General features: G+C 45.0%; 1 protein-coding gene and 1 long non-coding RNA gene across 4 annotated transcripts in view; one reads left to right on the forward strand and one right to left on the reverse strand.

The window, feature by feature from the left end:
* Positions 1 to 26,999, forward strand: part of LOC132384738 (nck-associated protein 1-like) — a 103,652-nt gene that overhangs the window by 62,878 nt on the left and 13,775 nt on the right. For all 3 annotated transcript variants that reach the window (XM_059956173.1, XM_059956174.1, XM_059956175.1), the window contains exons 17-26: positions 307 to 439; positions 5,146 to 5,265; positions 5,359 to 5,498; positions 7,006 to 7,137; positions 9,062 to 9,280; positions 11,638 to 11,768; positions 13,491 to 13,588; positions 14,783 to 14,876; positions 19,284 to 19,366; positions 20,735 to 20,815. In XM_059956173.1, the coding sequence (XP_059812156.1) occupies positions 307 to 439; positions 5,146 to 5,265; positions 5,359 to 5,498; positions 7,006 to 7,137; positions 9,062 to 9,280; positions 11,638 to 11,768; positions 13,491 to 13,588; positions 14,783 to 14,876; positions 19,284 to 19,366; positions 20,735 to 20,815 (1,231 nt within the window). The remainder of the gene's footprint in view (positions 1 to 306; positions 440 to 5,145; positions 5,266 to 5,358; positions 5,499 to 7,005; positions 7,138 to 9,061; positions 9,281 to 11,637; positions 11,769 to 13,490; positions 13,589 to 14,782; positions 14,877 to 19,283; positions 19,367 to 20,734; positions 20,816 to 26,999) is intronic.
* LOC132384739 (uncharacterized) overlaps positions 1 to 26,999 on the reverse strand; it is a 155,052-nt gene that overhangs the window by 62,747 nt on the left and 65,306 nt on the right. The window contains exon 2 of the long non-coding RNA XR_009509005.1: positions 22,222 to 22,315. This is a non-coding gene — a long non-coding RNA (uncharacterized LOC132384739). The remainder of the gene's footprint in view (positions 1 to 22,221; positions 22,316 to 26,999) is intronic.

Here is a 26,999-nt window from a genome sequence, read left to right on the forward strand (position 1 = left end):
ACAGTCTGCAGAAAGTGTGACCAAGAGCATCGTGTGGTTACAAAGCAAGTCTAAGAGGTTCCTCTGGAATCTGCAGCCGTGATCACAGTTCCACATTCACTGAATAGTGAATTATACTCTGCTTCCACCCCTACCCAAACCCTGCCACTTTGTACCCCATTCCACTTCCAAAGCTGCTCATTAGAAACATTTTTATGCTCTGCCTCTTTCTCTTTTCCACAAAAGTACACATTCACACATGGGATCACTTCAAGCTGTAGGGGCCAAACTACTTGTTTGATTAACAGTGTCTCTTTTCTGTGGCAGCTTCTACCCAACTTTGTTTGAAAAGATGTTTTCACAAAGTGCAGAGGATCCCACACAGCTGCAATACTTGATTGCTTTTCCGATGGTTTGCGCCCACTTCTCCAGCTTTCTCCATGACATGTGCCCTGAAGAGGTAAGTCACCGAGTATCGTCCGGATGTGGCTTTTCTGAGGTGAAATGGCAAGAATTGGGAGAGCTAATTGGGATTGGATGTACTTGGGGAAATGCACAATGGAAATGTGGACGTTGTTTAGGGAGCACTTCCATGGGGTTCTGGATGGGTTTGTCCCATTGAGGCAGGGAGAGGATAGCCGGGTAAAGGAACCATAGATATGGGACATCTAATCAAGGGGAATAAAGACTCATAAAGCTATAGTCAGAGAGCACTATAGCATAGAAATGGGCCCTTCTGCCCATCTAGTCCATGCTGAACTGTTATTATACCTAGTCCCATAGACTGCACGTGGTCCATAGCCCTCCCTGGAAACAGCAAGTCACCCATTTCTGTTCCTCGCCATGATGTGAGATGTGTGAGCAATCACGTCAAAGATCCCTCAGGTTCAGCCCACTCATCATCCACTCAGAGGTGAGCAGTGCACCACTGTTAGCCTGCAGGTATCACCTTCATTCACATCACACAGGGCTGCAGTACAAGTTACTTAACTGGGGCCAGAAGAGTCATGAAAATACAGTATCATTGGAAATTTGTTTATTATTGTCACATGTACCAAGACACTCAAAAACAGTTACTTCCCTGAAGCCGTCAGGCTGATCAGCACCTCCACCCATTAACCCACCCCCACCACCACAGAACACATCAGCAAGCATCACTTCATGTGCATACAATCAGTCTATGCACAAAACAGTTACTTGTACATTGTGTTTGAGAGAAATACTCTTAGATTGATATTTATTGTTTTTTTTTTGTTTTTTTATTGGCTTCTTTATGCTTATTGTGTTTTTTATGCTGCATCAGATCCAGCGTAACAATCATTCTGTTCTCTACACTCATGCACTGAAGAATAAATATAAACAATCTTGAATCATCAATCCAGTGGAAAGTAAAACTCAAAATAAGAAAGGTGCATTCTCTCTGATGGGGTTATATAACAAAGACTCACCACCCCCCAGTAGCCACAAAGACATTGAAAAACAGATACGCAGGTAAATTAAGGAAAGGTATAAAAACAGGGCTGTTGTCATTGTGCCTTCCATTTCCCCAATATAGACTAAGACCTCTTTATAATGCAAGAGGTTTAGACAAGGCAGAATTTGTTAAGTGCATCCAGGAGAGTATTGAGGAAGTCGAGAGGCTACAGAAGGACTTAGATTAGGAGAATGGCAAAGTAGCAGATGGACTTTATTGTAGGGAAGTGTATGGCCATGCACTTTGGTAGAAAGAAAAAGGAACATTTTCTATTTTCTAAATAGGGAGAAAATTCAGAAATCAGAGGTGTGAAGGGACATGGGAGTCCTTGTGCAGGATTCCCTAAAGGTTTACTTGCAGGTTGAGTCTGTGGTGAGGAAGGCAAATGCAATGTTACTATTCATTTCAAGAGGACTAGAATATAAAAGCAAGGATGTCATGCTGAGGCTTCATAAAGCACTGGTCAGACCATGCCTGGAGTAATGGATGGCATCCGTTAGTCTCGCGAGACCATGGATCTGCACCTGGAAAATCTTGCAAGTGTCCTCTCCAGGGTGCAGGCCTGGGCAAGGTTGTGTGGAAGACCGTCAGTTGCCCATGCTGCAAGTCTCTCCTCTCCACGCCACCGATGTTGTCCAAGGGAAGGGCAAGGGCCGATTCAGCTTGGCACCAGTGTCGTTGCAGGAGTTGCCAGAACGAAGTTGAAGGCAACGTCAGACTGCCTTAGGGACTCCAGCTCCAGATTTGTCCTCAGGGTTTACTCCCGAACCCTTTCCCATGAGTGGGTGTGGCCGCAAGGCAGCGGAGGTTTGAAATCAGAGTTTTCCCTCTCTTAGATGGACCACCTTCCCAGGCTGATGAGCTCCATCTACCCAAAGCACTGGTTTTAAGGCACCAGGACCTGCCTTCGCTCCTTCTCATGTCAGTAGAAACAGTTCTGCCGGGCTTAGAGGCTAAGCCGCACAAGAAGGCCAGGAGTTGGACTTGGTTGTCAGAGGCTATTTGAGGCGCACGACGTGAGGAGCACTTTTAGGTTGTGGGAGCTTGTCCCCACCACCACTCCTCGGCTTGACAACCTTGGAACTATACCTAGAGTATGGTGAGCTGTTTTGGACCCCTTAACTAAGAAAAGATGCACTAACATTGGAGAGGATCCAGAAGAGGTTCATGAGAATGATTCAGGGAATGAAAGGGTGAGGAGCATTTGATGGCTCTGGCCTGTACTTGCTGGAGTTCAGAAGAATGAGAGAGGACTTCATTGAAACCTATCGAATATTGAAAGTCCTAGATAGAGTGGACACAGCGAAGATGTTTACTATAGTGGTTGAGACTAGGACCAGAGGGCACGGCCTCAAAATAGAGGGTCATCCATTTAGAACAGAGATGAGGAGGAATTTCTTTAGCCAGAAGGTGGTGAATCTGTGGAATTCATTACCACAGGCAACTATGGAGTCCAAGCCATTGGGTGTATTTAAAGCAGAAGGGTCTTGGCCCAAACTTTTTTCCATTGATGCTGCCTGACCTGCTGAGTTCCTCCAGCATCTTGTGTGTGATGTTCTGGATTTTCAGCATCTGCAGATTTTCTCTTGTTTGTGAAGAAGGGTGGGGAGTGGATTCCAGACCTTATGGCAATGGAGGAGGGATTTGGAGTTCTAAGAATGAGAGGGCTGGAGGAGGTTACAGGGGTAAGGAGTGAAGGAGATTACAGAGAGGAGGGAGGGGAGGCAGTTATGGGGGAGGGAGGTGGAGGAGGTTACAGAGGGGAGGGAGTTACAGGGGAGGGAAGTGGTGGAGGTTACGGAGGGGAGGGAGTTACAGGGGAGGGAAGTAGTGGAGGTTACGGTGGGGAGGGAGGTGGAGGAGGTTACAGAGGGGAGGGAGTTACAGGGGAGGGAAGTGGTGGAGGTTACGGTGGGGAGGGAGTTACGGGGGAGGGAGGTGGAGGAGGTTAGCTGTCATTTCTGAACATAGAACAGACAACAGTGCAGAAAAGGAATGGGTGTTGCAGCCCAGCATGTCTGTGCTGACCTAATTCAATGAATCCCTTCTGTCCCCCTCCATTCCCTGCACGTTCATGTGTCTGTCTCTTAAATGCCTCTGTCAAATCTGATTCCACCACCACATTTGAGGCCCCCATTGCCCTCTGTGTGAATAACTTAACCGCACATCTCCTTTAAACTTCCCCCTCTTCGATGGGTGCACCTTGTGACGTCCAGAATCAGGATTATTTTCCATGGAGGTACTGGTACAGGTTTCTCACAACCTGTGTGGAGAAGTGGGTAACTGCAGAGAGGTGGACACCATTCCCTACCCTAGTGGGTAGTCAGGAGTTGGGAGTGGGGAGAGGGGAGGGGCAGTGATGGGGAGTTTAGAAGGTTGAAGGACAGGGCAACTGTGGGGGCGAGTGAGTTATGTGTACTGAAGGGAAAGGACACAAAGACAAGGGAGTTGGCTTCCCGTGGAGGCGAGAGCAGGGATGGTGATGCCCCTCCAGCTGAATCTACACAACACTGTAACGGGGTACATTGTGAACTGGTGCCACAGGTGGCAATAAATGGGGTTGGCCCAATAGACATTACAGAGACGTGGCTCAAAGTGACCAAGGCTGGGGATGGAATGGCGGAGTAGACTTAATGGGCCAAATAATGTCTTATAATCTTGTAGTCCAATGCGAGGAAGAGCCACAAGGGAACTGATGCTGTGTGATGAACCTTTCAGTGTGAGAACAGTAATCACAACTCCCCAAGTTTTCAGATAGCTTGAATGTGGAGGATGAGGGTGAGGTTCTAAATGAGTACTTTGTATCAGTATTTACCAAGGAGAAGGACATAGAGATAGGGAGATCAGTGTGGAGCATGCTAGTGTGCTAGCATTTTCAGATAAAGAAGGAGGTAGTTTTGGGTCTCTTGGCAAACATTAACGTGGATAAGTCCCCAGGGCCTGATGGGATATACCCATATACCCCCCCCCCCTCAGGTTATTGAGAGGGGAAAGTGAGGAGATTTCTGGGACCTTGACCAATGTCTTTGTGTCTTCTCAGGCCACAGGTGAGGTCCCAGAGGATTGTCTGTTAGCTAGTATTGTTCTTGTCTTGTCTTGTCCACACTGCACCATCCGCCACCACTGGGCTATAAACGTGCAGGAGCAGTGTGTGGTTAAGTGCCTTGCTCAAGGACACACACACTGTCTCAGCTGAGGCTCGAACTAACAACCTGCAGATCACCAGCCCAAAGCCTTAGCCACTTGGCCACCAGCCAACAGTTTGATTGAGAAAGGAAATGGGGACATTCCTCAAAAGTATTGACCAGGTAGTTTTGTGTCAATGCTAGGAAACCTAATGGAGGGGATTGTTAGGGATAGGATTTATGAACATTTAGAAAACCATGGCCTAATTTCAAATTCTTTTTTCACATACACCGAGGGATGGGTGCAGAGAATGGGGGATATGAAAATTGTGTAGGCAAAAGGGATTAGTTCAGTCAGGCATTTAATTACCAGTTTAATTAGCTCCGTCACAACATTGTGGGTCAAAGGGCCTGTTGCCGTGCTGCACTGCGCCATGTCCACGACACTCAGAGATTAAGACTGAAAATAGGATTGCCTGAATTGGACTGACACCATCTGACGGCTGTTGTTGGCTGAGGCCTGCCTTTGTGTGATAACTGATGGAAGTGTTGTATATTTCTGCGCAGTATGTTGTCCTCCAAAACCGAAGTGTAAAGCTATGTGCCAATTTTCTGGATGAAATCACCAAACAAGCCAGCATTTGTATTATTGAGCTCTGCCTGGAACAACGCAACCTCAGCGAGAAGGTGAGTAACATTGTGAATGGAGTGGCTCCTGCTCAGGAACTGGAACTCTACTGTTGTACTGACATACAGCTTCTTGGGCTTTTGTCTCCGCAGCTCTTGCCCAAGTACACAGCGCAGACCATCAGCAAAGCTGTCAACAAGAAGCGAAAGAAGCCTGCCAGCAAGAAGGTTGAGCCCAATCGCGAGAAGCCGGGCATTGAAAGCCAGCGTAAGGACAGACTCATCGTCACCAAGTAGGTGAAGTGGATGGAGCATGGAGGACGCGTGACTGATGCAATCCATTTACATATACTCAGTGGCCATCTGTACCCTTGCTTGTTAATGCAAATATCTAATCAGCCAATCATGTGGCAGCAACTCAAAGCATGCAGACATGGTCAAGAGGTTCAGTTGTTGTTCAGACTGAACATCAGAATGGGGAAGAAATGTGATTTAAGTGACTTTGACTGTGGAATGATGGTTGGTGACAGGTTGGTAGTTTGAGTATCTCAGAAACTGCTGATCTGGGATTTTCACAACACTCCAGAGCTTACAGAGAATTGTGAGAAAAACAAAAAAAAACATCTGGTGAGCAGCAGTTCTGTGGGTGAAAACGCCTTGTAACTGAGAGAGGTCAGAGGAGAATAGCCATACTGGTTCGAGCTGACAGGAGGGTAACAGTAACTCAAACAACTATGAGTTACAAAATGGTGTGCAGAAGAGAATCTCTGAACACACAACATATTGAACCTGGAAGTGGATGGGCTACAGCAGCAGAAGAACACAGACAAACAGAAATACACTTAGTGGCCACTTTATTAGACACAGGAGGTCCCTACTAAAGTGTCCACTGAGTGTAGATCAGCAATGACTCACTGTGAAACCATGGCACAAGTTGATTTGGGCACAGGGCCACACGTGAAGCATGAGGCCACCACCTGGGAGTTACCGGATACATTTCCCGGTTGCAAAAGGTGGAGATGCATCAAATGACAGGCACAAATTCCCAGTTTAGTCTGCGGTATCATCATCTAAGCATTTTGGTGTCAGAGGGATCTTGAGATCTTAGCTGACAAGCTGAATCTACCCAAACTTCTGAGAAAGTAGTGGTACTGTGTGCTTTCTTTGTAATGGCACTGAAAAGCTGGTCCCAAGACAGATCCTCTGATATGGTAATACAAAGGGAATTTAAAGCTTCTGACCCTCTCCACCTCTGATCCCCTAATGAGGACTAGGTCATGGAAGGAGGTGGAGGCTTTGGAGAGGGTGCAGAAGAGGTTCACCAGGATCTTGTCTGGATTAGAAGGTACAAGATACAAGGAAAGGCTGGACAAGCATGGATTGCTTTCTTTGGAGTGTTGGAGGCTGAGGAAAGATCTGATTGATTATAAAATTATGAGAGGCGTAGGTAGGCTAGATTGTCAAAACTGCCTTTGGAGGTCATGCATTTAAGGTGAGAGGGGTGAATTCTAAATAGAGATGTGGGACAATTCTTTCCCAGTGTGATAGATGCTTCGAATAGGGGTGGCGGTGGAAGCAGACATGATAGTGAAGTTTAATATACTTTCGATAAACACGTGGATGTGCAGGGAGTGGAGGGATATGGATCAAGTGATTGTTGAGCCAACCTGTTCAGTCGGGATCCAGGCCAGCAGAGCTTTGGAAAAATTTCATGCAACACTATAAAAATATTTAAAATACTTAAGAGATTCCATGGGAGTTTGATTTGGAAAAGTAACATCAAATCTGTTTGTGTTTCAGTATGGATAAACATCACCTTACCCTCACTGAGTACTGCAAGACCATCAACCACAGGCGACAGCTGATTGTCTTCGACCACATCATATTACCTGTCGAATACCTCACTAATCACCTGGAAGTGCGGCTCACCAAGTAATGTCCAAGGGTGAACACATTCTGCAGCTTTGTTACTCTTGCTTAAATTTGGGAGTTAGCAACAGGCTGGGTAGATTCAATTCTGAGCAAAGAAGGCTAAGAGTAGACCTGAATGAAGCTGATAAGTTATCTTGGCATCCAGTTAATATTTGCCTGCCTTATATGGCTAGACATCTACAGAGGGCTTTTGGATGCTTGACTTTGGAAATTTGTTCTCCGATCCATCACACTGAGGACACAACGCAGCATCAGTTTTGTGTACAGATTTATTCAGCACAGAAACAGAGCCTTTCAGCCCAACTGTCCCGTGCTAACCAATATCCCCATTTAAGATAATCCCATTTCCCAGAGTTTGGCCCATATCCTTCTGAACCTTTCCTATTCACGTACAACCAAGTACATTGTCCAACAACTTGGACAATCAAGTGTCTTTTAAATGTTCCAACCACTTCCTCTGGCAGCTTGGTCCATATGCAGACCACCCTCTGGGTGAAGAAGTTGCCCCTCAGGTCCCTGTTAAATCTCTTCCCTCTGATCTTGAACCTGTGCCATCTACTTCCTGATTCCCCAACCCAGGGGTAAAAGACTGTGTTTCCTCACCACCCTGTCCACCCTTGCGAGGTGACAGGCCCTGATGGTGTACCTGATAGGGTTGTGAAAACCTGTGCCAACCAACTAGCTGGAGTGTACAAGAACACTTCCAATCTCTCAGTTCTGCATTCGAAGGTTCTCTCCCATTTCAAAAGGTTGACAATCATACCAGTGCCCAAGAAGAACAGGGCAAGCTGCCTCAATGACTATCACCCAGTGGCACTCACATTTACTGTGAGGAAGAGGTTGGTCATGGCTAGAATCAACTCCTGCCTAAGCAGAGACCTGGACCCACTGCAATTTGCCTACCGCCACAATAGGTCTACAGCAGATGCAATTTCACTGGCTCTCCTCTCAGCCTTGGATCACCTGAACAACAGCAATACCTACGTCAGACTGCTGTTTATTGGCACAGCTCAGCGTTCAACACCATCATACCCTCAGTACTAACCAACAAGCTCCAAAACCCAGGGCCTCTGTACCTCCCTCTGCAACTGGATCCTTGACATCCCCTCAGGAGACCACGGTCTGTGTGGATCAGAAATTACATCTCCTCTTTGCTGACAGTCAACACCGGCACATTTCAAGGATGTGTGCTTATCCCACTGCTCTACTCTCTCTATAAACAATAACTGATTAAATACAAGAGATTCTGCAGATCATAAACACAAAAGAATTTGCAGATGCTGGAAATCCAAAGCAACACATATGAAATGCTGGAGAACTCAGCAGGTCAGGCAGCATCTGTGGAAATGAATAGATAGTTAACATTTTAGGCTGAGGCCCTTCATCAGGACTGAGAAGGAAGGGGGAAGATGTCAGAACAAAAAAGTGGGGGGATTCTGTAGATGCTGGAAATCTGGAGCAACACACACAAAATACTGGAGAAACTCAGCAGGTCAGGCAGCATCTATGGGAAGGGATAAGCAGTCATTGTTTTGGGCTGAAACCCTTCATCAGGACTCAATTAAACAATAAAATACAGTTTCAATTGCTATAATCACCTACTTTAACATTTTGAATGTAGTCAGGTAAATTAACAGAATTACATATTTACAATGGTAGCACATCCCAACGAGCAGAACCCTTTGAATAATCAACTCTGGTGTCTGTTCTTAAAGCCATACATCCACAATATGCTCCTTTTGTTACAGTGTTGAGGATGGTCCCATGAATATAAAACTAACCAGAAAGCTAACTGACAAACAGATCCATCCTGAGCTGTGCATTAAGTTGCAGGGTTACACCTTTAACTATGTGCTAAGAGCAAAAACATTAATCAATTTTTATGTATACCGGCTTCAGGTTGATGTCTTTTCAATGCTTTCAGGGCTATTTTGCGACTGACTGGCTACAACCAGCAAACACAGGAGATTGTCAAGCCCTCTGAGGTGCTGTCCAGTGTCAAGGCTTTCATTACGTTCATGCACTCTGTTGGCCATTACGTGAACATTGACGTGACCAGGATTTGCAAGGATGTGCTGCTGCAGCAGTCTCAAGCCGTTGATGCCAATGGAGAAATAACCCTGACGACAGCGTACACCAATTGGTAGGTGAAGAGCTCACTGACACTGCATCAGAAGCAAAGTGCGGGACAGATATGACCTCTGCCCCACCCCCCACCCCCGTAGCTGCTACCATTGTTGTCAGTGGCAGAGGTCATGGGATTGAAAGGTGTAATTCAACCAGCCTAGCTGCAATGTATTTCAGAGTTCAGAGACGGGCTGGTAGATGGAGGGAGTGTTTCAGGTGGTGGATGGGGTCCCGATTGAACATGCTGCTTGGTCCCGGATGATGTCTTTCCCGTCTCACCTTAAACTTAAGCCCTCTAGTTTCTAATACAGTATATTCCATTTAATTGGGACCAGTACATTTTAGCCCAATAAGTAGCTACACCAATTAGCCAAAGTTTCATGGAAATAGTTAAAAAGGTGTAAAAAAAAGACTAGCCACCATTTAACTGAGTAACAAATTATGTATTTAAATGAAATACAGAACAAATTGGAACACTGCCAATACCACTACAGTTTTATAAAACTGTATTAGATCCTAATAGTTATCGATGGAGGAATTCATCCACATTCTTTTGATTGACTATAAATGAACAAAATCAGCACAAACCCAGTAATGAAATCATTTCATTTTCACTCCCAGCTGTTTCTGCCACCTCCAAGCCTGAATGCTTGAAACTACAATGAGAAAAACAGTTCTGAATTGTCTTAATCAGTGCAACTATCAGTGCCAAAAATCACTACTAATTTTTACATTCTCCCTGAGGAATGCATGGATTTCCTCCAAGTGCTCCGGTTTTCTCCCACAGTCCAAAGACATACTGGATAGGCTAATTGGCCATTGTAAATTGTCCCGTGATTAGGTTAGAGTTAATCAGGTTTGTCGGGGGTTGTTGAGGCAGTGTCACTTGAAGGGTCAAAAAGGCCGACCCCACATTGTATCGCTAAATAGATAAATAAATACCCAGACGCACACAACTGGCGCTGTTTAAAAACTGTTGACTCTAAGCACGATGCAGCGTCCATAGGTCACAAAAGTGCACTCAAATGACGCTAGTTAGAAATGGTTCAACAACAGTCTCCTGTTCCAATTATGCAACACAGTGTCCCAACTAAATAAAGGAAATCCCAGCTATATTCTTCATTAGTTTTTGTTCTTTAACAGTTGTTTCAAATAAGAGGTGCCACAATTAACTGATAGCCTAATTAACCAGTATCCACTGTATCTACTATCATGACAAGGCCGCTCTGAGAATGGAGGAGCAACACCTCATATTCTGTCATGAGAGCATGAATACCTCATGAGAGCATGAACGTTGATTTCTCAAACTTCTGGTCATTTCTTCCCCACCCCCTTCTCCCTTTTCCATTACCCATTCTGGCCCTCTTCTCACTCCTTCTCTTCTCCTCACCTGTCCATCACATCTCTCTGGTGTCCCTCCTCCTTCCCTTTCTCCCACGGTCCACTCTTCTCTCCTATCAGATTCCTTCTTCTCCAGCCCTTTACCTTTCCCACCCATCACCTCCCAATGTCTTCTTTCAGTGAAAAGTGTGCTTGTACCCCCAGGTCTCTCTGTTCTACAACACTCAGCAGTGCCCTGCCATTCACTGTGTACATCCTACCCTGATTTCACTGTCCAAAATTCATCACCGCACACTTATCTATAAGTCAAAATGTATTTGCTGTTCCTCAGCCTATCTCACCAACTGATTAAGATCTTGCTGTAATTCATTGTAACCTGCTTCACTATATAAAAAAAACTAATTTAGTATCATCAGCAAACTTGCGAATTGTGCTTTGTACATCCATATCAATATCATTTACATAAACAATAAATGACAACACTAATCCCTGGGGCACTCCCCAAGTCACAGGTATCCAGATGGAGAATCAACCTTCAGCCATCACCCCTTGTCTCCTACACAAAATACTGGAGGAACTCAGCAGGCCAGGCAGCATCCGTGGGAAAGAGTAAACAATTGACACCGTGGGCCGGGAGCCTTCATCAGTCCATCTCTTCTCACTGAAGCCCTTGAACCAAAGCCTTGGGGCTAAGAGGAAAATTGGATCAGCCATGATGAAATGGCAGAGCAGACTCGATAGATCGTGTGGCCTATTTCTGATCCTATATCTTATGGTCTCCCCACTCTTACACTGGACTGCTGTCACAATGGCAGCTCCATTTGATCTCAACTTTTTTTTATTACCTGCTGTTAATTAACTAGGTAGCTAATCAACTATTAACTAACAATTTGTAAATGTGCCTCTTTTAGAATCCTGGTATGTGAAACTCAGTAGCAAATCCTGAAACCCATCTCCCTTAAACCCTCATGCCTCTTGCTCCACGTCACGGCTCCTGGTAAAATTTATTTCTGAGATGACTCTTCTTTCTAGGTACTTGGAAAGTCTTCTGAGGCAGACCAGTAATGGGGTAATCATTCACGCCCCTGCCATCAAATCGTTTGTGACAATGCCAACTGAGAATCTACAGATGTTCAGTGCTGAAGAATATTCTGATGTTTCAGGTTAGTGAACTGATTCAAATCAATACCTGTCGATGGGTTACTATTCTGGGTTTTAGTATTTTCAGCAGTGCAAATTGTCTAAGTCAGCACAAGACTTCAGGGAATTTCAAACGTAAATTGAATGTGAGCTCTCAGTGAGTTCCTGCAGGTTTTTTTGGATTAGTTCAATATCTCTTTCAAATCTGGCCTGTCTGCAAAATTGGCCGTGATCTGATATCACCCTGAGTTTTGTTGATTACACCTTCCAGTTTCTTTTTTTCCCCATTTGTGCTGTTCTGGAAAATGTGAGTGCACTTATTTCCATAATTAAATTGATCAAGAAGCTTCCACCATACAGCAATGAAAATGGTAAATTGCTTTGCAAGATGTTTCCAGTTAACCAAATCAAAACGGTGGCCTACACAGATGCCCTGTTCAGTCTGAAAGCAATTTTCAGCTCAGAGTTTGCCCATGACTCTATGGCATGCTGAGACTACAAAGGATATAGATAGGTTCTGTAAGTGGGCAAAGATGTGGCAAGCAGAGTGCAGTCACTGATCACTGTACCATGCACTCTGAGGAGAAAATGTAACATAATCATAGAGTCACAGAGCACTATAGCATGAAACAGGCCCTTCAGCCCACCTAATCAATTCTGAACTATTATTCTGCCTGGTTCTGCAACTGGACCATATCCCTCCGTACTCATCCCATCCATGTACCTATCCAAACTTCTCTTAAATGTTGAAATTGAACCCACACACACTACAGTACTTCCATTTGCATCTTGTTTCACACTCTCACTGCCCTCTGAATGAAGAAGGTCCCCCTCAGATTCCCCTTAAAATTTCACCTTTCACCTTAAACCTATCACCCAATGTGAATGGAAAAAGCCTGCTTGCATCTTACCATGTAACATTGTATACCTCTATCAAATCTCCCCTCATTCAAAATCAATTCATAGCTTGAGGTGAGTTTGTTGCTTTATTGGAAATGAAATTACCATGGCCTCACTGATACCAAAGACTGAATACCAAGTATGCCCTCTACTAGGTGTTTAACTTATAACTTCTTCATCTGCAAATCCCTGGATTCACGGTTGTCCTGTTCACATGTTGCTGTGCCAGCACCATCACTGTGTGTGCGAGAGGAGGCGAAGTGTAACGCGGACATCTGTGAGGAACCTAGTCTGCAGTCCAGCCTGAAATTTTCTGAGGAATGACCTGCATGTATGTTTAGTGATAATCTGGACCATTCTGAATGTGCATCCACACACAGAACACTGCAGGCCTTTCGGCCCATGACACTATACTGACCTTTTTACCTACTCTAAGATCAATCTAACCCTTCCCTCCTACATAAAACTTCATTTTTCTATCATCCACGTGACCATCTTAAGAGTTATTGAAATGCCCCTTATATACCTGCCTGTTCTATTTCCCCTGGCCGAGTGTTCCACCCACCCATCACTCTCTGTGTAAAGCACTTACCTCCAACATCCCCTCTATACTTTCCTCCAGTCACCTTAAAATTATACCCCAAGGTATTAACTATTACTGGCATGGAAAAAGATCACTGGCCACCCACTCAATCTATGCCTCTTATCTATTGCTCTTACCTGCAGCGATTGGGCTTTGTACTGTCATGGGACACTAGTTGATGACATTATTCCCATTGGATTCTGTTGCTCATTGAAGGATTATTTTTGTTTTGCTCTTCATTTCAATTATTGTGGCTCCACAGAGATGCGGGCATTGGCAGAACTGATTGGTCCATATGGGATGAAGCACCTGAGTGAGCACCTGATGTGGCACATCAGCTCACAGATGAATGAGCTTAAGGTAAGCACTGTGTCTTTGAGCAGTAAGTGTAGTCGTTCTGTGGAATACTGCCTTGACCATTTCCACTTTCCATCTGGACTCTGGAGTGTCTGCCTGAACATGACTTCTCAATTTTTATACTTGACGACCAATGAAGGCATGTACCCCCACAAGCCTTCTTTAATATCAGATCTACAACTGTCACCACTTTCAGGAAGTTTGCACACCAAGATCCCTCTGTACGTCAGTGCTGACACATTCTTCCAAACTCAAAGGAATACAGAACCATCCAAGCTCAAGGCACTGACTTCATTGACTTCTTTTCTCCACAGGAGATTTTGACACCAGGGCCCTCCTTTCCCCTTTGACATTCCATAAGACCACAGGAGCAGAATTAGGCCATTTGACCCATCAGGTCTGCTCCATTAACCCATCATGGCTAATTTATTATCCCGCTTGACCCCATTCTCCTGCCTTCTCACTGTAACCTTTGACACCCTGACTAATCAAGAACCTATCAACCTCCACTTTAAATACACTCAATGACTTGGCCTCCACAGCCATCTGTGGCAATGAATTCCACAGATTCAATGGTTAAAGAAATTCCTCCTCATCTCTTTTCTAAAGGGAGTTCCTTCTATTTTGAGGCTGTGCCCTCTGATCCTCAACTCCCCCAGTATAGGGAACATCCTCTCCATGTCTGTTCTGGTTGGGGAATGTGGTCAGGCTTTGAGAACCCTGCTGTGGTATCTGTTGACACCTTGAAGTGGAAGATTGCTGTCTCAGCATCCTTCAATTCTACCATTCCTGTCATTTCCTGACAACTGCATTTTGTAGTTAATGAATTCTTACCCTTCTTTCGAATGAGTCCAAAGCCTAACTGTATACAGAAAGTTTATTTATTTATTAATTTATTGAGATGCAGCGCTCAATCGGCCCCCCAGCAACCCTGGCCTAATCACGGAACAATTTACAATGACTAGTTAACCCTACCAACCGGTACATCTTTGGACTGTGGGAGGAAACCAGAGCACCCGGAGGAAATCCACGTGGTCACGGGAGAATGTATAAACTCCTTCCAGGCAGCGGTGGGAATCGAACCCGGGCTGCTGGCATGCTGTGCTAACAGTGCTGCTGCTGACCAAGCTAAAATGTATGCAAGTGAGGAGGGAGAAATGAGGGTGAATGACAGTTTACTTTTCATTGTTTAAACAGAAACTGGTGGTGGAGAACATGGATATCCTGGTCCAGGTGCGGGCCAACATTCAGAAACCCAATGTGATGGCCAACTTAGCCAAGCGCCTAACATGTAAGTGACATAACGTTATCCCTTAGTTTGACCCTTTACACAATTGTATCCGATGCATAGCTGCCTGAATCCCTGCCATACCCTCTGGCCAGGAATAGACCCAGTGAATCTTGGCTGTACCACGCCTGAGGTACGTATTCCCTTCATGAGATGCAAACCACACCATTATTCATTAATTCATTACACTATTATTTACTGTACCAGTGATTTTCAAATCATGTGACCAGTGGTATGCCTCAGAGATCTGTTCTGGGACCCCTTCTCTTCATGATTTTTATAAATGACCTGGATGAGGAAGTGAAAGGATGGGTTAATAAATTTGCTGATGACACAAAGGTTGGAGGTGTTGTGGATAGTGTGGAGGGCTGTCAGAGGTTACAGTGGGACATTGACAGGATGCAAAACTGGGCTGAGAAGTGGCAGATGGAGTTCAACCCAGATAAGAGTGAGGTGGTTCATTTTGGTAGGTCAAATATAATGGCAGAATATAGTATTAATGGTAAGCTTTGTTGGCCGAAGGGCCTGTATTGTGCTGTAGGTTTTCTATGATTCTATTACTTACTTTTTAATCTATTTTTTTGGATGTGGGCATAATCATCAATGCCAGAATTTATTGTCCACCCAAAACTTCCCTTGAGAAGGTGGTGGTGAGTTACAGTGCAGTCCCTCTGGTGAAGGTGGACAGTGCTGTTGGCGAGGAAGTTCCAGCATTCACACCTAGTAACAATGAACATAGCTGATTGATCAATCTAGCCTTTGCTCTCACATAGCCACCCCCATTTTTCTTTTATCAGAATCAGAATCAGGTTTATTATCACCGGCATGTGACGTTAACTTAGCAGCAGCAGTTCAATGCAATACATAATATAGCAGAGAGAGAAAATAATAATAATAATAATAATAGTAATAATAAATAAAACATAATAATAAACAAGTAAATCAATTACATGTACTGAATAGATTTTTTTAAATGTGCAAAAACAGAAATACTGTATATTTTTTAAAAAGTGAGGTAGTGTCCAAAGCTTCAATGTCCAGGTGCCCATCTAAGTCTCTCTTGAATAACCCTCATATTGGCCATTTCCATCTCGGGGGAAAAAGTCTCTGGCTGTCCACTCGATCTATGCTTCATTTCATTTTGTACATTTCTATCGTCACCTCTCATCCTCCTCTCTCCAAAGAGAAAAGCCCTAGCTCACTCAACCTATCCTCATAAGACATGCTCTCTAATACAGAGAGCATCCTGGTAAATCTCCTCTGTACCCTTTTTAAATCTTTCACATTCTTTCCTATAATGAGGCAACCAGAACTGAATACAATACTCCAAGTGTGGTCTAACCAGGGTTTTATAAAGCTGCAGTATTACCTCACAGCTCTTGAACTCAATCCCCTGACTAACAAAGGCCAACACACAGTATGTCTTCTTAACCACCCTGTCAACTTGCACAGCAACTTTGAAGGATCTGTAGGCACTTGTATCCTGTCAATGTCCTGTTCTAACCTATGACAATCTTCTACACTATCCACAACATCACCATCCCATGTGTCATCTGCAATCTTACTAACCCAACCTTCCATTTCCTCATACAAGTCATTTATAAAGATCACAAAGAGCAAGGGTCCTATGATAGATCCCTGTGGAACATTACTGGTCACCAACCTGCAGGCAGAATATGCACTATCAACAACCAACATCTTCTGTGGGCAATCCAATTCTAAATCCACACACAGCCAAGTTTCCCTGGATCCCATGCCTCCTGACTTTCTGAATGAATATTGGTCAAACATCTTATTAAAATCCATATACACCACACCCACTGCTCTGGCTCCATCAACTTGTTTGGTCATTTCTTCAAAGAATTCAATCAGGCTCATGAGGCATGACCTGCCCCTCACAAAGCCATGCTGACTCTCCCTAATCAGACTATATTTCTTCAAATGCTCGTACATCTTGTCTCTAAGAAACCTCTCTAAAAATTTGCTCACCACTGACCTAAGACTCACTGGTCTATAATTACCAGGATTATACCTTCTTTGAACAAAGGAATACCATTGGCCACCCTGCAATCATGCGGCACTATTCCTATGGCCAGTGAAAACGCAGCAATCATTGCCAAAAGTGCAGCAATCTCTTCCCTCACTTCCCGCAGTAACGCGGGATATATCCTGTCCATCCCCAGGGACTTACCTATACTAATGTTTTTAAAAAGTTTCAGGGCATCCTCTTCCTTAACATCAACACGTTCCAGCCTATAAGCCTGTTCTACACTGTCCTCACATTCATCAAGGTCCATCTCACTGCTGAATACTGAGACAGAGTATTTATCAAGGAACTTCCCTACCTCCTCTGACTCCAGTCACATAGAAACATAGAAAACCTACAGCACAATACAGGCCCTTCGGCCCACAAAATTGTGCTGAACATGTCCCTACCTTAGAAATTACTAGGCTTACCTATATCCCTCTCTTTTTCTAAGCTCCATGTACCTATCCAAAAGTGTTTCCTCCTTTTTCCCTGATCGGTCCTACCCTCACTCTGGTCATCCTCCTGTTCTTCTCATATGCGTAGAACTCCTTGGTGTTTTCTTTAACCCTACTTCACCAAGGCCTTCTCATGTCCCATTCTAACTCTCCTAAGTCCACTCTTTAGCTCCTTCTTGGCTACCTTGCAACTCCCTTGAGCCCCGTCTGATCCCTGTTTCCTAAACCTTCAGTAAGCTTCTTTCTTCCTCTTGATCCGATATTTCACATCTCTTGTCAACCATGATTCTTTCATCCCTGCCTCAATGGGATAAACCCATCCAGATCCCCATGCAAGTGCTCCCTAAAATACCTCCACATTTCTATTGTGCCTTTTCCTGAGTACATCTGTTCCCAATTTACGTTCCCAGGTTCCTGTCTAATAGCATCATAATCTCTCTCCCAAGTAGTGTCTGCTCTTATCCCTCTCCAAGGCACTGGTAAAAGTCAGGGACTTGTGGTCACCCACTGAGAGATCTGAGACCTAACCTGGTTCATGCCCAACAGCAGATCCAGAATGACCTTTCCTGTGGACGGCCTCTCTACATATTGTGACAATGAAGGAAGGGTGAAGTTAGGTTGGTGTGTGACATGGAGGGGAACCTGCAGGTGGCAATGTTCCCCTGACCTTGTCCTCTTGGTGAGTTCAGCAGGTGCTCTCGGAGTAGCTGCAGTGCATTTTGTAGATAGTGACCCATGCAGCCAGTGGTGGGGGGAGGGAGTGTTTGGGAAATGAATGAGTTGCTGATTGAGTAGCTGAGACCCTCTAGGGTGCCTGCCTCTCACCCTTTCCAGTTTAACCACGTCTTTCCTACAACAGGGTGACCAGAACTGTACACAGTGCTCCCAGTGCGGTCCCACCATCGACTTGTACAACTGCAACATGATGTGCCAACCCCTGTACTCGTGTCCTGACTGATGAAGGCCAGTGTGCCAGACACCCTCACCAGCCTGTCTACCTGTGACAGCACTTGTACCCCTCCCGAGGGTCCCACCACTCATTGCACAAGTCCTGTGCTGGAAGGTCACGTTCCAAAATGCATCATCTCACATTTACCTATATTGAGATCCATTTGTCACCCCTTGGCCCACTTCCCTAAATGATTTTTGGCAAACCCATCAATGATGTCACCTCTGTTCCAGAACGTCCTGCAGTTCCTCCACAGGGATGGGGAAGACTTGGTCAAGAGCGTGAGAATGCTCCCCAACATCCTCTGCTTGGGGCATTGAGCCAGAATGGTATCACGAGGGGCTGGTCTCCTGTCACAGTCCCACCAGGCTGGGAAACGACATACAGACTTTGTTGTTCCTGAGGTGGGCAGCTCCCAACATCTGTGGGGTCAGGATGGAAGACCTGACCTTCACAGCCAGCTCTAGGAGGGTCCCCACGACAAGAGCTTGGGGTCAGGAATCAAGGGATTTGTCTTTTCCCCGAGGGATCAAAGGCTGAAACTCTTCCCAATCCCCAGTAGTGGACTCCCTTCCATCAGGGGACCCATCCTCCATCTCAGAGGGAGGGTGCCTCCTCAGAGGGCTGTGGAGGCTAGGGACCTCCATCATGGAGGAAGTCTCTGCCTCCACTGCTCCCTCTCCCTGCCCAGCTCCCCTGCACCTGGCTCTGCCTCTGGGCAGGAGGGATCCCCAAGGTCAGGCTGAAAGGTAGGCTCAGGTCTGGAATGGTTGTCTAGGGGATGGGCCTGGAAGTTTCTTGTCTTCCTCCACACCTTCCTGTCCCTTGGACAGAGCCCTTCCCCTTCTAAGCTCATGGTGACCCCTCCCCCTGCCCATGACTCTGGCATGGGACAGAGAAGTGGGGTGGCAGTACCACAACTGGCCGAAGAATTGGGTAATCTTGTCTTAGGTCTAATTCCTGCTGTGTTGTTCCAGCTTCTGAAAATGTCCTGAAGAGAATGATGATCATTGGAGTGATCCTGACCTTCCGATCAATGGCACAGGAAGCACTTCATGATGTAAGTGGTAGCACATGCTTTCTGTTCCTTTACTGGAATGCACAGGTTATGTTGATTCAGTAGGAGTGCACTCTGCACTGAACCCAGTGGGCTCGTTATATTAAAAACACAAAATGCTGGCAGAACTCAGCAGGCCAGACAGCATCTATGGGAGGAGGTAGTGACGACATTTCGGGCCGAAACCCTTCATCAGCACCCTCCATTGGCCCGAAACGTCGTCACTACCTCCTCCCAAAGATGCTGTCTGGCCTGCTGAGTTCTGCCAGCATTTTGTGTTTTTATTTATTTCCAGCATCTGCAGATTCACTCGTGTTGGGCTCTTTATATTCCTGACTTTTCCAGCAGCCCTCAACACGCCCGTTACTAGTGGCTCTGTCAGTCAGGCTGCGTCTGTCTGTCAGTGCTACGTATGTTGGTGCAAGTACAGGCCCAGGTTTAGAGCTTGGTGATTTATACTGCGGGGAGGCTGGTGTTGAATTGCTAAGCTGTTATTGATATCCTGGACATCCATGGTTCCCTGGACGTGCTGTTCCACATCTTTCACCCTCTGGGGAACACATTTCTCCTGAACTCTCACCATTTCACTTTTGAATGGCTTCCACGTGTGGGATGCAGATTTACCTCTGAGTAGCTGGTCCCAGTCTACGTTTCCCAGGTGCTGATTAATGATATTGAGATGGCCTTCCTCCAGCTTATCCTCAATGTCCAATCCATCTTTGTCCTTTTCCCTGACTACTCTGAACCTGACTGAGTTATGGTCACTGTTCTCAAAGCGCTCTCCCACTGACCCCACAACCACTTGCCTGCATTTGCTCCCCAAGGTAAGATCCAGTACTGCCCCACCTCTTGTTGGACTTTCTACAGTCTGGTTCACAAAGCTGCCCAGCATCCATATGAAAAATTTCACCTACTCCAGACCTTTCTCACAAAAGGTAATCCAAGGTATTATTGGGGACGTTGGAGACTTCACTACTATAACATTGGTTTGCTTACACATCTCTGGGCTTAGTCTCTGGATCTGCTCCTCTGTCTCCCGCTGACTGTTAAGAAACCTGTAGTATATTTCCAGTAAAGTAATTGCCCCCTTTTCATTTCCCACACTCTTACCCACTGAGTGTGAAGAACCTACTGAGCCGTCCTCCCTTGTTATTGGACTGATGGTCTCCTTGGTGAATAATGCCAAGTTCCTGCCCTCCTTTATTTCCTCCCTTGTAACGCCTGAGGATTCTCTAGCCTGGAACGGTGATCTGCTCGTCCTGCCCCTCTTTCAGTCAATATTTCCACGTGACGATTAACTCTCGAAGTTTCTCTGCTCTTGCTGATCAGGCTCCTTGCATTAAACTCACGTTGTTTCTTTTGCCTTGCCAGGTTTTATCCGGCCACATCCCATTTCTCATGGGTTCCATGAATATTCTGAGTGATATCGCCAGCTTAACTACTGAGAGAAAGGTACGAGGTTTGGATGAGTGATGATTGATCGTCATATCTGACAATGGCAGTCTGAAAAATCCTGAGAGGGAGAGTTTTGAAAGTGGAAAAACTGTTGCACTTGATTGATTGGTGTATAAATTGATATTGGTACAAAAAAAAGGCTCAATGAGGCATTGGTCAGACTGCACTTGGGGCATTGTGAATGGTTTTGGTCCTCTTATTTAAAAAAAGGATGTGCTGACATTGGAGAGGGTCTAGAGGAGGTTTATGAGAATGATCCCTGGAAACATATGAGTGTAGCGGTGTGCTACACGCAACGCTAAAATGACAACACGGAGTCAGTAAACTGCAGTTAAAGAAAGATTTTATTCGAACTTCATAGCCTTGCTTTAAAGCCTCCCTGATCCCGCCCTCCCCGGGCGCGGATGCTGTAGGGGCACGTACTCACAAACCCCCGCAGGCTTTTCCCTTTGTTGGCGAAGCAGACCTGGCACCCTTTTGGGACTGGCCTTTGTGCCGGCGCGCTGGCTATTTGTGAGCCGGTTCGAGAGCGCTAGGAAGTGGGTCGCCACATGAGGACCATTTGATGGCTCTGGGCCCATACTCACTGGAGTTTAGAGAATGAAGTGGGGGGTGGTTGGATCTCATTGAAATCTATTGAATGTTGAAAGACCTAAATTGAGAGGAAATGGAGAGGATGTTTACTATAGTGGACAAGTCTAGGACCAGAGGACACAGCCTCAGAATACAAGACATCTCTTTAGAACAGAGATGAGGAGGAATTTCTTTTGCCAGAGGTTGGTGAATCTGTGGAATTCATTGCCACAGACAGCTGTGGAGGACAAGTCACTGGGTATATTTAAAGCTGAGGTTGAAAGGTTCTTGATTAGTCAGGGTGTCAAAGGTTGTGGGAGGAAATAGGAGAATGGTGTTAAGATTGATAATAAATCAGCCATGATGGTATAGTGGAGTAGACACAATGGGCTGAATGATCTGTTCTGCTCCTATGCCTCATGGCCTTATGGTCTGGAATGCTAGAAACACTCAGGCAGTGTCTGATGAACGAGGAAGAGTTAATGCTTCAGGTTACTGACCTTTTCTCAGGACCTGGACTGGTAAATCAGCATGTTGAACAATATAAAGAGAGAGCACAAGATGCACTCAGAGTGGGGACATGACTGATCTGGACAAATGTTGAAGGATTTGGCTGTGGGATTGGATTGGTGCAAATGTCTCAATGTTCAGTGTCATGGGACCAATGTGGATTGAAGACCCACAAAAGCCACAATGAATTTAACTATGGGAAGCACTAGAGTGGCTGAATAGAGTCTTTATTCCAGTGAAATCTTCAGGTATATATTGATATTATCTGGACATCAATTGCCACAATCATTCAACTTCAACCATTCACACCATTCACTGACCTCTGTAGGCGAGTCTGCACATCAAGGATCAGACTAGGTTTTCTGCATAAAGCCATCTGTAGGTGAGCAGCAAGCCAGCAATCTTTTTTTCAGGCTGAAATAGAGAACAGCAATTTACCTGCTCTGAGAATCATGGGATGGCACAGTGCAGCAACAGGCCATTTGGCCCACTGTGCCCTTGCTGACCCATTTCCCAGCACTTGGCCTGTAGCTCTCTCTGCTTTAGCGATTCAACTTTTGACTCAGGTGCTCCTTAAATATTTTGGGATGCCAAAATGACTCACAGCTCCAGACTTCTGATGATGTCTGTGTGAAGTCTGTACTTCGTTCTCCAATGACTGCGTGCGTTTCCCTGTGGTGTCCTCCCACATCCCAACGCCATGTGAGTTGGTGGGTTAACTGCCCATTCTAAACCTTGCCCCCCAGTGTCTGGGTGAAGGGCAGTAACTGGCAGGAATTGAGGGGAATGTGTGAAGTTAACCCAGCACAGAAACAGGTCCTTCTGGAGTTAGGATGAGCGCAGACTGAGGGTAAAAATGGGACCTCAGTAGTCAGCATGGACCTAGTGGGCTGAAGGGTCTGCTATACAGCTCATTGGAGCACAGGGGAGGGGAGGTGTAGGGTGGGGGAGGGTCCTAATTGAGGACAACAAAATCATTTGGGGCATAGGTAGGTGACCTGGTCAGAAAGTGTCCTTATAACGGGATCAATCACCAGTGGCTATAGGTTTGGGGCAAGGGGAGGGTTACTCAGAGGGGATCTGAGGAGCAATATTTTCTCCTGAGGGTGTTTAGAATCTGGACACCCTGCCTGAGGGGGTGGTGGAGGCAGAGACTCTCACAATGTTTTTAGACCAGCACTTGAATCATGCTAGTAAATGGCATTTGTGTAGATGGGTACACAGAGTCACAGAGCTGTACAGTGCAGAAAATGGCCCTTCAGCCCTTGCTGACCAAGGTGCACACTCAAACTAATCCCATGTTCCAGAACTTAGCCCATATCCCTCTAAACTTTTCCCATCCATATACCTATCTACATATTTTTATATGTATCTAATGTACCTGCCTCAACCACATCCTCTGGTAGCTGGTTCCATATATCTACCAACCCCCCCCCCCATGTAAAAACCTTTGTCCCTCAGGTTCTTACTTAACCCCTCACCTCTAAACTTAAAGCTATGTCTTCCAGTTTTCAATTCCCCAACTCCTATGTTCCAAGGAGGAACGACTCAGCCTGTAGAAACTCTAATACTTAGATGTTCAGTCCTGCAGCATCCTCATAAAACTTCTTTGCACTCTTTCCGGTGTAATCTCAACCTTCCTGTAACAGGGAGACCAAAATTGAACACAATACTCCAAATGCGGCCTCACCAATGACTTGTACATTTGCAACATTGCTGCCTGACTTCTATAATCAATGTCCATCATTTCACGTCATGGGTCAGCACGCCACAGATAGCAGACCCCCCCACCCGCCCCACGGACTCTGTCTATACTTCTCACTGCCTTGATTAAGCAGCCAACATCATCAAAGACGATCTCATTTCTTCTTTCTCCCCTCCCGTTGGGCAAATGATAAAAAGCCTGAAAGCACGTACCACCAGGCTCAAAGACAGCTTCTATCTCACTGTTATCAGACTATTCAACAGTACCCTAGTACGATAAGATGGACCCTTGACCTCTCAATCTACTTCGTTATGATCTTGCACATTATTCTCTGCACTCTCTCTGTAACTGTAACACTTAATTCTGCATTCTGTTACTGCTTTTCCTTGTACTACCTCGATGCACTGATGAGATGAAATGAACTGTATGGATGGCATACAAAACAATGCTTTTCTCTCTACCTTGGTATATGTGACAATAATAAAGCAATTTACCAACTTAATTTACCAAGTTACCAGACTGATGAAGGCCAGCATGCCAAAGCCTCCTCCATTGTCCCATCTACCTGTGGTTCACTTTAAAGGAACTATGCGCCCGTAATCCGAGGTCTCTCTGTTCTATGACAGTATCCAAGGCTCTTCCATTCAATGTAAGAGTCCAACTTTGATTTGTCCTTCCAAAATGTAATACATCACACTTATCTGAATTAAATTCCATTTGCCATTCTCAGCCCGCCTATCTGGCCGATCCAGATCCCGCTGCAATCCTTGATGCTCCTCTTCCCTGCCTACAATGCCACTTCTTTTAATGTCATTTGAAAACTTACTAATTATTCCTCATATATTCTCATTCATGAGCGTCATTGACATAGATAACAAACATCAATGGGCCCAGCGCCGACGCCTGAGGCTCACCACTAGTCATGGAGCTTCAGTCTGAGAAATATCCTTGCAACATCACCCTATCAAAATGTAACACCTCATACTTACCTGAATTAAATTCCATTTGCCATTCCTCAACCCACCTACCTGGTCGATCAAGGTCCCAATGCAATCCTTAATTGTCTATGACACCACTTTTTTTAGTGTCATCAGCAAACTTACTAACTATTCCTCATATATTCTTATCTAAATCATTGATATAGATGACAAATCAGAGCTCTGGAACACACCATTAGTTACAGACATCCAGCCTGAGAAACATGTTCCAACATCACCTTGTTTCCTACTATCTAGCCAATTTTGTTTCCAGTTTGCAAACACTACTTAGATGTCATGCAATGTAACCTTCCAGAAGAGCTTACCATGTGGAACCTTATCAAAAGCATTACTGAAATCCACATATACTATGTCTGTCACCCTTCCCTAGTCAACTATCCTCGCCACTCATCAAAAAACTCAAACTGGTAAGACAAGATCTCCAACACACAACACCATGCCCTGATCAAACAAAGTCTTTCCAAATATACCTTATCCCTCAGAAACTTACCTACCACAGGCATTAGGCCAACAGGCCTATCCTTACATTCCTTAAATAAAGGCAGATATTTGCTATCCTCCAGTCCTGCAGCACCTCACTTGAGGACGGCAATGTGGTAAATATCTCAGTGAGATTTCCCACAGTGCCTTCTCCAGCATCCCATAATGTTCTTGGATAAACCTCATCTAGACTGGGGATTAATCTACCTTAACACACCTTTACACATACAATACCTCTTCTACTGTCATATGGATGGCTCCAAAAACATCTCCATTAACTTTGCTATGCTCCCAGGTCTTCATAACTTTCTCCGTGGCAAAAACAGAGGAGAAATAATCATCAGAAACTCTACTCATCTGCAGTGGTTCCACATGCAGATCTTTGAGGGTCCTATTCTCTCCTTTGTCACTCTTTTCCCCTTAATACGTATGCTTCTAAAATCTCTGAGAATTTTAATTTTCTCTGCCAATGCCATTTCATGCCCCCTCTTGGCCCTCTTAACTTTATTTTTGAGTACACTCTGACATCCTCTATATACCTCTGGTGATTTACCCGTTCCCAGCTGCCTGTACCTGATCCAAGCATCCTCCTTTTTCTTGACAAGAGTTACAATATCCCTTGACATCCAGGGTTCCCAACTCCTAGCCTTTTACTTTAATGGGAACATATAAACAGTGAAGTCTTGATATCTCACTTTTAAAAGCCTCCCACTTGCTAGAGACTGTTTATTCATTTCCACAGATGCCGCCTGACTTGCCGAGTCCCTCCAGCATTGTGCGTGTGTCACTTTGAATCTCCAGCATCTGCAGACTTTCTCCTGTTTATGAATTTTGTCCCTTTCCATGACTAAGACTAGCAGAACTAAAAGAACTATGGTCACTGGTCACAAAGTGCTCTTATCATGACCTCAGTCACTTTGTTGACCATTTGTCAACGGAACTAGGTTAGGAAATTCATACGCAACTCGGAATGAATCAAAACTCGCACTTTATTGTCTCTGCACAAACAACAATATTATTATGTTGACCCCGGACCAACAGCTTAGAACATGAATTCTGCTGTTCCCTCTGTATCAATACTCACTCAGATGACTTGTCCAATTTATAAAAATAAAATAGGGGATCTCCGTTGGCCAGATGATCAGTCCTTTCTCCACCCAGCCCATGGCATGGGAGTTGTTCCTTGCGAATGTGGGTCTCTTGAGAGAGTTATCGCTGACAGCCCACTTGAAGCATCCACTTTTATACTCATTCCTTACTAATTCAAATATTACATTCCAGTGTCATTGGCTGTAGGTCATCCGATTGACCTTTTTATTGGCTCTGCTCTAGGCCAGCATCTATTTATTGCCCTCTTCCCAGCAAGTGACAGTCAGTAATTTATGGCTCTTTGTTCTCTTCAGTAACCAGATCGAATCACTCCAGGCAGGTACCAACCCCAACATTTACAAACCTGCACGTTATGTCCAACCAAAGTACATCTCACAAATAACTTCTTATTTGGAAATTATCTCTAGTACATCAGATTGCCTGAAGTATCATTGTGTCTTACTTAAATACAGAAAGCAAACCAACTCCATCTAACAAAATGGCAACCTCCAACTCCAAGCACATGGCAGGAACAAAGACAATTGATCTGTCTGCTTCCATTGTCCTTGATCTATTTAAATCCACCATGGCCAACAACTTCTCCATCCTTATTACCCAAGAGTAGATCGAGCTTTTCCTTCTCCCTACTAGGACCCTCTATAAGCTGCTTCAGAAAACTTTCCTGAACACACACACAACAAATTCCACCCCATCTAAGGCCTTGACCCTCTGGCAGTCATAGTCAATGTTAAGAAACTTAAAATCTACAATGACAACCCTAATAGTCTTAAAATTCTCCCCAGTCTCCAAGGATTAATTGTATGCA

The sequence above is a fragment of the Hypanus sabinus genome, chromosome X1, assembly GCF_030144855.1.
Source record: "Hypanus sabinus isolate sHypSab1 chromosome X1, sHypSab1.hap1, whole genome shotgun sequence".
NCBI lineage: Eukaryota > Metazoa > Chordata > Chondrichthyes > Myliobatiformes > Dasyatidae > Hypanus > Hypanus sabinus.